Source organism: Zea mays, chromosome 5, assembly GCF_902167145.1.
Source record: "Zea mays cultivar B73 chromosome 5, Zm-B73-REFERENCE-NAM-5.0, whole genome shotgun sequence".
NCBI lineage: Eukaryota > Viridiplantae > Streptophyta > Magnoliopsida > Poales > Poaceae > Zea > Zea mays.
The window spans coordinates 56,795,161-56,805,981 of NC_050100.1; the positions used below are offsets into that span (position 1 = coordinate 56,795,161).

Here is a 10,821-nt window from a genome sequence, read left to right on the forward strand (position 1 = left end):
CCCGGTTCGTGTGGTGTCGTGGCCATCGGAGGAGCGCTGGAGCCTGGCGGAAGGACAGCTGTCGGGGCTGTCGAGTCCTTGCTGACGTCCTCTTGCTTTCGTAAGGGGGCGGAGACACTACACGACGGTTGATCTTTAGCGACCCTTATTAGGTACCAACTGTTGGTTGCTAAAGGTTAAGGACCAACGGTCAGTCGCTAAATCCTTTTGTAGCAACGGTCGGTTGGTCGCTAAAAGTCTAAAAATTTAACAACTTATGGTTGGTCGCTATAGATGTCGTCGGGGACTAGCGGTGGGTCGCTATAGAGCAAGGATCACTATCAAATCTTATAGCCTGAACGTACCTGTAGATGTTAGTGACTAAAAATTAATTAAAACAAGTAAACATTAATCGCTAAATTGCATGGTGATTTATTTCTTTTTAATATTGCTTGTATATTTATTTCATGGTTTGTTTATGTATGGACATGACTATAATATGCAATTGTGTTCTTTGTGCTTATATGATATTAGATTCGAGTTGAAAGTCGTTTCAAATGTTTGTTATTTATTTGCATTCGTAATAATTTATTCAAATGTCTATTATTTATTTGGTAATTTTTTTAATCAATTTTTGATTAATTTAAAAATGCATTTCGAAATAAAAAAAGAAAAGAAAACCCTCCCTAACCCTAAGGCCCACTAGGGCCCATCTACCTAACTCTCCCTCCCACGCCGTCCCTATCTCCTCCCGACATCGCCGTCGTCGCCCATTCGCCCCCGTCCCTGCAGTCGCCCGTGCTCCGCCTGCTCCACCAGGGCGCCTCGCCCTAGGGGATGGTCTCCGACCACCTCCCTTCACCGCCACCACGTGCTCAGTGACGCCTAGGTCATCGGCGCTGAAGTTTGGAGGCCCTGTACGTGCTTCACAGAGATCGCCGACCATGGGCTACGCAGAGATCGCCATCCGCCCCTCTGGGAGCGGCAAGGTACCGGCCTCCTGCCCTTACAACTCCGAGAGCAGAGGTTCATGGAGTTTGTTCTGCAAGTTTTTTTCCCCATCTGTGGTTGAGCAGAGGTTCCTGGAGACCATGAAGGCCATACAGGGGGCACTGATAATGTCCTCCAGCATTCAGATCATTCTAGGCTACAACCAGCTATGGGGTATTTTCTCCAGGTCGCTTTCCTTCACACTTCGTAGTCCAAGCATTCTAGCTCTATTGCTCTTTCCTTGTCGTGCTGTCTCAGGTCCGACTGACAAAAAAAACTCCAGATTATTCAGTTCTCTCTACGCACCAAATTCATGATCTTGGCAAAACAAGAATATCATTCCGTTTCATTCTGAATGCCGTTCGTTCTGAATCCTGTGGGACCCACTACTACACCCCCTTCTTTTTCTACCCCTTCTCGCTGCATTCCTGTTCGTTTTGATTTTGCGAGAGGCGAAGCCACTCCTACTGTGGTCGCTGCCCCCTGTGCCCCCACCCAGAACCCAGTACGCTGCCCGCCATGGCGCTTCACGGCGACTGGGCAGAGTGACACGTATGGAGCGGTCTGGGATGTTTCTGCCGTTAGCTGTGGTGTTCCGGAGGCTTGCCGGGCTGCCTATCTATTCTAATGCTTTAGCATAAGGATCCACATGTTCGACGTGTGTTTCACATGCTTAGGAACTCTCAGTCTCTCACTTATGTCACTTGGAAACTAACGTCATTTTGACTACCAAGTTAGATGACTTTTCCTTCTTAAGAGACTGCCTAAGGGCGTGTTTGATAAAATTGTTAACTGGATATAAATTAACTTTAGCGCACCTAAACAGAAGGGCTAATAGGTGAGTTTTTTTAGTCAAGTTTTTAACTAGCTGTTAGCCAACTAGCTAGACAACCTTAGCTAATTTTTAGCCCAACTAGTAACTAGCCGTAAGGAATTCCATTGAATTGTATTTTTATTGATCAATTAGAATTGAGCTCATCCAAACATGTCCTAACTTGCTCATATGACCTTAGCTTTTTACGAGGCTAAATTGCACTTTTCATTATTCAATGAGCATGCTTGGCCTTGAATTGATATTGCTGGTTTAAGGCCCAGTTTGTTTGAGCGTTTGCTCACTTTTCACAAATCTTAAAGCTGTGAAATCAATGAAATTGCTGTGCAGACTTATGTTTTGAGATTGTATGCTGTTTGTGCCTGATGTTTATTGCAGAAAATACAGAGGCAGGGTGGCCTATCTCGAAGATTTTCAAATGTGTCCTATTACGGTCTCACAACCCCGCCATATAAACTGGTATGTAAGCCTGTTGACTCCAGTCACAAATATTTGCGTGCTGCCATTAAAGGAATGCCCTTATTTAAACTTTGTGTACCTTTGTTTTGTGGTACGGCGTTCAGGATGCTCTGGAACCTTATATGAGCAAGAGGACAGTTGAACTTCACTGGGGTAAGCACCATCAAGATTACATGGATGGCTTGAATAATCAGCTGGCTACCAGCCCTCTGTATGGATACACTCTGGAGGATCTGATAAAAAAAGCTTATAACAATGACAATCCATTACCAGAGTATAACAACACAGCACAGGTAACTCGTTTATGATACCCCATTCATTATATTTTGCTTGCACTGACCATCTTCTTCCTGTCATTTGTTTTCTTTCAAAAAGAAAAATAATGCAATTTGTGCTTTCGCCAATAGTAGGATGGTTGGGTTTGGCTTGTCTGTGAGTTTCTTTCTATTTTTTCTGAAGTACAGGCACCACTGATTCAAGCTACTGATTTCCTGAATTGCTCTTTCTATAGCAAGTTTATAAGTTCAGTTTATATTCCATTGAATATTTGTTGCAGTGAAGAGAAATGAGAGAAAGCTTTTGGTTGTTCATACACGAAATGCTATCTCCCCACTTGCTTTTGGTGACATTGTATGTTTACTAGACTCCCTTTTTCCTTTTTTGTGTTTTCTAAAATGTTTTCTAAAATTTTATTTCGTGCCAAATATTGACTCTTCTTTTATCTCCAGCACGCTTACTACTTAGACTACAAGGTGTGTGTTCCAGTTCTCTTTTTTGGTCCTTAACACTTAATTTTGAATTTTGACAAGTTAGTTATAGCTTAGCAGAAAACTTCTATGGTTCTTTGTTTGTCAACTTTTCAGGATGATAAGCTAACATATGTCACAAACTTCATGGACCATCTTGTCTCTTGGCATACTGTCACTCTACGCATGATGCGTGCAGAGTCTTTTGTGAACCTTGGTGAGCCAAATATCCTAGAGGCTTGAGCTACAGATACACCCTAGTTATCATCATGAGGTAATAATTCAGTACTTTGATGCATTGCACCTAGCACATATATATCTTAATCACATACTTCAATGCAGGAAACAGGGACACTGTTTAGTTTCTTTGTGCTTTTTTCCCAGCTATCGAGTAACCTTTAATAGTAGAAATTAATGGAAATTCAATTCATATTCATAGGTTTGTAGTGCTCTCTCATGGTACAACAAAACTTTTTCTTGGAAAATTAGTACATGGAAAAACATAATACTAGTATTGAGATTGATGTTCATGCACCATGAGATTTCAGGTTACATGGAGGTTTTATGTAAAGGTTTTCTTTTTTCTATTTTAGCTAAGGCCAGGGAGTCGTGCGTGCCCAAGGCTTAACCTGCCACTGAACTGAGATGACAATTAGAGGCTGTCGCTGTCACATTAGTAGCACTTGGTTGATCTTTATTGGCAAGGAATGCTGCTATAAAGCATCCAGTCCCTCACAAACTAAATAAAACAAAAAAAAGCATCCTACCTTTAGCTAGTTCTTGCATCCACTATACTTAGGGCTTGTTTGGATGCCCATGTATTAACTACCTTTAGCAAGTTGATGCGATGTTCTTGCATCCACTACACTCAAGCCCACAGAGGATGGCTAATGGTCCAGTTATCTTCCCTTTTGTCACCTCATCTAAAAGCAAACATTTATATCTTCTATCATGTTATTCAGTGTGCAATTTTTACGAGTTTGATCCCTTGTTTTCCATCCACTGAATAGGCATTCTTCGGATACATCGGATCAAATCCTGCTGGAGGAGCCAGAGAGTTGGAAAATCTCATGTCTCACAAGAAATGCTTATCACCCCAATGTCATATACGCCAAGATAAGCTGCTGGGATTTCACCATTGCCCTTGGATATTCCTACAAGGAAATCACTAGTCAGCATCCAGTTTGAAGACATGCAACAAAACAACTCTAGAAGCTATGGAGCTGGTAGATTCTGGAGTTGGCAGTAAGGCAGTGATCCAACTTGGGCTTTGAAGCCATGGTGCTTTCTCTAGACAGCTATTATGTCTGTAGTGTTGTTAGAATAATCCTGGTTCTGTGTTTTCATAACTTCATCATGCTAGTGTTCTGCTGTAGCGGAACACAGAATGGAACGGAACGATATTCTTGTTTTACTGGTTGAGCACTACACGACGATTGTTTTTCTAGGGTGTTCTGGACAAAGAAAGCTTGTACCTTAAAACAGGAGGATACAAGAAGCTGGAGTGGTTGTCTGAAGGCTTTTGAACTGCTTGAAGCATTAGGTTAGCTCTGGAGATTTTGTGAATGATCTAGCTAGCTATCTGTAAATGATCTAGTTGTGAATGATATTATAATTCTGATGCTTTTGTGAATATATAATTGTGTTTGTGTATATTGATTAACTGTGTATGTCTTTATGATTTGTGTATAAAAATCTGTGATTTGTGGTGCTTAATTAAATGTATATTATTATTAATAACAACTATAAAAGGGCGACTTTCTGTTGGTTGCTAAATGTATAGTATGACGACTTACGGTTGGTTGCTAAATCTATAATACAGCAACTCACGGTTGGTCGCTAAATATACAATATTAGCAACGGACGGTCGGTCGCTAAAAAGATGTCGGTCGCTAAAGCCTTTAGCGACGGCACTTACAGCGACCATCTTTATGGGTCGCTAAAAGTTTTTAGCGACCAACCGTAGGTCGCTGAAGGTCGTTTTAGCAACCAACCGTAGGTCGCTGTAAGTGAACCGTCGTGTAGTGAGAGCCGCCGTCGTCACGGAGCGTGCGGGGTGCCATCATTGCCTATCTGGCGGAGCGAGCCAGATGGGACGCCTGTCTTGCTCCCCGTAGCCTGAGTCAGCTTGGGGTAGGGTAATGATGGCGCTTCCTGTCGACGTGGTCGGTCCGCGCCCTAGGTTGGGCGATGTGGAGGCTCCTCCGAGGTCGAGGTCGAGTCTATCTTCCGTGGCCGTGGTCGAGTCCGAGCCCCTGGGTCGGGCGAGGCGGAGACCGTCGGCTGAGGCCAGGGCTAAGTCCGAGCCCTAGGGTCGGGCGAAACGGAGTTCGTCGTCTTCTGGGGCTAAGCCCAAGTCCGAGCCCTGGGTCGGGCGGAGTGGAGTTCGCCGTCTTCGAGGGCCTAGCCCGAGTCCGAGCCCTGGGTCAGGCGGAGCGGAGTTCGCCGTCTTCCGGGGCTTAACCCGAGTCCGAGCCCTGGGTCGGGCGGAGCGGTGTTCGCCGTCTTCCGGGGCTTGGCCCGAGTCCAAGTCCTAGGTCGGGCGGAACGGAGTTCGCCGTCTTCTGGGGCTTAGCTCGAGTCCGAGCCCTGGGTCGGGCGGAGCGGAGTTCGCCGTCTTCCGGGGCTTAGCCCGAGTCCGAGCCCTGGGTCGGGCGGAGCGGAGTTTCCAATGGGGCCTGAGGCCGGGCCTGACTGCCTGACAGCCTCACTCTGTCAAGTGGCACCGCAGTCGGTGCGGCGCAGGCGGCGCTGTCCTTTTGTCAGGTCGGTCAGTGGAGCGGTGAAGAGACTGCAGTCACTTCGGCTCTGTCGACTAAAGGGCGCGCGTCAGGATAAAGGTGTCAGGCCACCTTTGCATTAAATGCTCCTGCGATTTGGTCGGTCGGCGCGGAGATTCGGTCAAGGTTGCTTCTTGGCGAAGATAGGGCCTCGGGCGAGCCGGAAATGTATTCGTTGCTGGAGGGGGGCCTCGGGCGAGACGGAGATCCTCCGGGGTCGGCTGCCCTTGCCCGAGGCTAGGCTCGAGCGAGGCGTGATCGAGTCCCTCGAATGGACCGATCCCTGACTTAATCGCACCCATCAGGCCTTTGCAGCTTTGTGCTGATGGGGGTTACCAGCTGAGAATTAGGAGCCTTGAGGGTACCCCTAATTATGGTCCCCGACAATAGCCCCCGAGCCTCGAAGGGAGTGTTAACACTCGCTTGGAGGCTTTTGCCGCACTTTTTTGCAAGGGGACCAGCCTTTCTCGGTTGCGTTTTGTTCCGGTGGGTGCGCGCGAGCGCACCCGCCGGGTGTAGCCCCCGAGGCCTCGGAGGAGTGGTTTGACTCCTCCGAGGTCTTAATGCCTCGCGCAATGCCTTGGCTGGTCTGGTCGTTCCCTCATGCGAGCTGGCCGTAGCCCGGGTGCACGGTCGGGTCCCAAATTCTTGGACTGGTATGTTGACGCTGTCAACGGTTTGGCCGGAGCCGGGTTTGCGAGAGCAGCCCCCGAGCCTCTACACAGGGTGAGAGGACGATCAGGGACAGACTCGGCTTCTTTACATACGCCCCTGCGTCGCCTTTCCGCAAGGAGGAGGGGGGGAAAGCGCCATGTTGCCCTCGGTGGGCGCCGAACATGGTGCCTCCGGTGAGCTGCTAGCGGGTAATCCGAGCGGACGTCCGTGCCCCATTTGCTAGGGGTCGGCTAGAGGCCCAGAGGCGCGCCCAAAAGTACCTGCGGGTGATCTGCCGGACCCGGTCCCCTGTCGACGGGGTCCGAGGGCTCGATGCCTCCCTCTGATGGGATTCCGTTACAAGATCGTTCCCACTGGTCTCGGAAATGTCCTAGGGTACCTCGGGAGCGCAGCCCGAGCCTTGGTTATGTATCGAACGTACCCATGGTCATCCCTCGCTCTGTGTCTGAGGCGGCTGTGAACCCTTCGAGGGCCAGCCTTCGAACCCCTGATCAGTAGTGGGCGCGGAGCCCGAGTAGCCTGAGGCGGTCGTTGAACCCTTCCGAGGGGCTGGCCTTCGAACCTCTGACCAGTAGTGGGTGTGGAGCCCACGCGCTCTGAGGCGGCTGTTGAACCCCTCTGAGGGGCCAGCCTTCGAACCTCTGATCAGTAGGGAGGCTCGGAGCCTGGTTCCTTCACGGGGAAGGATCCTTTTCGGGGTATCCCCCTTTCCCGGTCCCTGTTGTAAGAGAGAGAAAGAGGAAAAGGACGCAGAATTTGAACAACGTGGCGTACCTTTTTCGACGCGGTCGTTATGGCGAAGGCGAAGCGTCGCTCGCTTCCCCTGCCAGAGGCGCCGCCTGTCCCGCCGCGGAGTTAATGCGACGGGGCGAGTGGTTCGCGGGGCGGCCGTTGTGCGTGCGCGGGCCGTTCGAGGAACGAAACACGGGCGCATCGTCTTCACGCCGTGAGAGAGGGTTCTCACGCTGCCCCCGGATGGGACGTAAGCTTGGCTGACGGCGTGACCGCTGCTCCTGCCCGCCTGCCACCGCCATTACCGCCGGCCCATTTTTGGCCGCATTGACCGTCGCGCCAGGCTGGTGCTGCTGGGTCGTGCGCTGGGTCGCCTCGAGTCGTGGTATTGGTTCCGCAGTCGAGGAGGCGCGGTAGTGGCGCGGGCGGCAGTGCAGTTGCTCGCACGCAGCATCCGGCGCGCCGGTTGCATGACGCGTGGGCCTGGGCCTCCATGCTGGGCGTGTTGGAAGTCGGAGAAGTGCGCCCACTTGGCGCGGTTGCATGCCACCTGCATGGCTACCCGCCCTTTTGCCCACTTGTAACTGCTGGGCGGTTGCATGCACCGCGCACGGCGGTTTGGCTTCTTCTGCTCTGGGCCGGCTGTTGGGGCGAAGGCGAAGACGTCACCCTCCGCTCGAGGCCTTCGCCGTGGTCATCGGTCCAACAGAGACAAGACAACGGGCGAAGGCACCCTTCGCCCCATACGACATCAGATGAAGACCTGCGACGAGGTCATCCCACCGTGCAGCCTCGTCCAGCACAGAGGCCCACGTGTGATCCGGCCCATTGTAACGGGCCCTGCATGGCCGCTGCATGTTACAAGGCTAATTTGTAAAGGCATCCCTGTAATTACAGTCTGTAACCCTGCTTTATGGGAATATTCTAGGGATAACCTAGGTGTCTGAGGGCACATGCATCCTTAACACAGGACGCTGGGCACTCAAATACCTATAAATACCCCCGCACAGTGCCCGTGAGAGGCTAGGTTAACAGAGCTATTGCCATCTTGCGCGAGAACCCTGTTTACGTCATTATTTCCCCCGTTGGATCCCCTTGCGGCAGAGAGCAAGTTCCAACATTTGGCGCCCACCGTTCGTGCTACGAAAAAACCACCCGCGATGGCACCCAAGAAAGCTAACTCGAGGGCTGACGAGGCTGCGAAGGCAGCGCTACTTGCCGCAAGAAAGGGCAAGGCCCTCGCCCTCACCCAATCCACCCACCAAGAAGCCGCTGAAGACAACACTCGCCACACCTGCGAAGACGACACTCTCCGCACCTGCGGCCCTGAAGGACAATCGCAGCCACCCCCAGGCTTCGCCCCACTGGAGGGCGCAGACCTCACTGAGGACGGTGAAGTCCTCGGCGTCTCAGCAGAAGAACAGCTACAGCTGCGCGCCCTGCGCCTCAAGAACCGCAACCTCCAGAGGCAGAAAGAGATACTGGAGGCCAAGCGCCAGCGCGTGTCCGCACTAGCCAAGGTGCGGCAAATGATACGCGATGAAGAGTAGAAGGCCCAGGACCTCGAACGGGAGATCACGCTGATGCAGCGCGAAGGCCATCTTGGCCTGCAGCACGGGCCACCCCTACAGCAGCGTGCACAACTGGAAGACATGCGCGAAGGCCACCTCGGCCTGCAGCATGGGCCACCCGTGCAATAGCGCGCACAACCGGAAGACCCGCGTTTCCCCCAGCGCGACCACACCTTCCCGCACGCCGCGCCATTCCAAGGGGTCAACTACCTCGACGAGCGAAGTCCCCTGGCGCCACACCTGCAAGTGATGCCTTGGCCCGCTAACTTCCGGGCAGGGACCTATCCCAAGTACAACGGCAGCACCGACCCAGCGCAATACATAATGAGTTATCAAGTCATCGTTGCATCTTCCGAAGGGGACGACGCCACAATGGCCAAGTCTTTCATCATCGCCCTCGAAGGCCCAGCTCTCACCTGGTTCACCAGGTTGCCTCCGCTGTCCATTGATTCCTGGAGAAGTCTCCGGGACAAGTTCCTGCTCAACTTCCAAGGGTACCGCCCAGACACCGACGCCTTGGCCGAACTCTCGCTCTGCAAGCAACTAGAAAAGGAGACTTTGCGGGAGTATTACCGCAAATTTTTAACACTCAAGTCACAGCTGCCATCAGTCGATGACCATATCGCTATTCACTACGCTATCAGTGGCCTTCACGCCGGCGTCCTCTATAGCCACTGCATCAGAGATCCGCCCAAGAACCTCCAGGAATTATATCAGCTGTTTGAAAAATACGCCAAATCCGAAGAGCTCCACCAGCGCAAGGTTGAGTCCCAAAGGAAGCCTAAAGATGCTCCACAGTCCAGCCGCACGTGGACGAGGACTCCGCAGCAAGACTCCGGTCGAGACGGCTGCAATCAACAGCAAGTGCACAACATCGCCAACCAGCACCCCGCTGCTGAGGCCCCTCGTCGCCAGGAATATCCCCCCAGGGCCGCGGAAATGGAACTCACGGTAGGGGTCAGGGGCGTGCGCAGCCGCCGCGCCGATTCTACTGCCTCTTCCATGGCGAAGACTATGCCCACCAAACCAAAGACTGCCCAGAAACGAAGGTCGCCAAAGACAGGATGGCACGGGCGCAGCCAGCCGACAACCCCAGAGTTGTCGCGCACACTTATCAGCAACCCCCTCCACCATATATCCACGCCCCGCCCCGCATCCACCGCACCACGCTTACCAACATCATCAGGAAGTACAAATCGTACCTCCCCCACCCCCACCACCACACCAGCAACATCAAAACATCCCCCACGCCCCAAAGCAGGAAGACTTCGCCGATCAGCCGTATCGCGGAGTCATTCACATGATAACTGGGGGGTCCAGCACTGACTTCGACATAAAGCGGCAGAAGCGGGACCACTACCACAGCATCAACCACGTCGCCATCACTGGCCCAGTCGTGCAGACAAAGTGGTCCCACATACCGCTAACCTTCGACGCACGAGACGTCGACCTGCGCAGCGCCCCCCACAGCGACGCCATGGTTATCAATTGCAGCGTGGCAGGCTGGGACCTGCACAAAGTCCTAGTCGACAATGGCAGTCAGGCGGACATCATCTTCCTCCACGCCTTCGATCGCATGGGCATAAGCCACAGCCTGCTCAAGCCTTTGGACAATCTGTTGTATGGCTTCGGCGGCAAGGGCACCTTTCCTGTCGGCAAAATAGAGCTGCCTCTCTCCTTCGGTGTAGCACCCAATGCCCGAAGTGAGCAAGTGACCTTTGATATTGTGGATATGGTATATCCGTACAACGCCATCATGGGCCGGGGCTCCATCAAAAGTTCGAAGCAGCCATTCACAGACTGTACCTATGCATGAAGATACCAGGTCCGTTGGGCGTTATTACGGTCTACGGCAATCAGCAGACTGCGCACAACATAGAGCGGGACTTCGTGCCCGGTCAAAGAAACGTGCACTGCCTCACAGCCCAGTGCGAGGTCCCCGCGCCCGCCAGCCCAACCGATAAACAGCACGACAAGGCACAGCTGCAGAGCAACGACGGGACCAAGACTGTCCCCCTCGACCAAGCCACGCCCAAGCAGACAGTCACTATCAGCGA

At 52.1% G+C, this 10,821-nt stretch overlaps 1 protein-coding gene across 4 annotated transcripts; it reads left to right on the forward strand.

Annotated features, from left to right (window-relative positions):
- The first annotated feature begins 703 nt into the window (after positions 1–703).
- On the forward strand, positions 704–4,641 carry LOC103626390 (superoxide dismutase [Fe] 2, chloroplastic-like). 4 transcript variants are annotated; one of them, XR_004849269.1, is made up of 6 exons: positions 704–968; positions 2,180–2,260; positions 2,365–2,553; positions 2,817–3,012; positions 3,124–3,280; positions 4,017–4,641. XR_004849269.1 is itself a non-coding variant. In XM_008646790.4 (6 exons), the coding sequence occupies exons 2-5, from the start codon at positions 1,139–1,141 to the stop codon at positions 3,247–3,249; spliced, it is 414 nt and encodes a 137-aa protein (XP_008645012.1). In that variant the 5' UTR covers positions 707–968; positions 1,056–1,138; the 3' UTR covers positions 3,250–3,280; positions 4,017–4,641. The 4 variants fall into 4 exon arrangements, 2 of the variants coding, with proteins under 2 accessions (XP_008645012.1, NP_001288488.1); XR_002261846.3 differs by having other exon boundaries at positions 2,817–2,890; positions 2,989–3,280; XM_008646790.4 differs by lacking the exon at positions 2,817–3,012 and adding an exon at positions 1,056–1,156 and having other exon boundaries at positions 707–968.
- The last annotated feature ends 6,180 nt before the right edge of the window (positions 4,642–10,821 follow it).

Coding starts and splice junctions, on each gene's coding strand:
- LOC103626390 (NM_001301559.1), top strand. CDS start 924: ATGGGCTACGCAGAGATCGCCATCCGCCCCTCTGGGAGCGGCAAG. Junction 2,261..2,364: donor CAACCCCGCCATATAAACTG/GTATGTAAGCCT, acceptor TACGGCGTTCAG/GATGCTCTGGAACCTTATAT. Junction 2,554..3,123: donor AGTATAACAACACAGCACAG/GTAACTCGTTTA, acceptor TCAACTTTTCAG/GATGATAAGCTAACATATGT.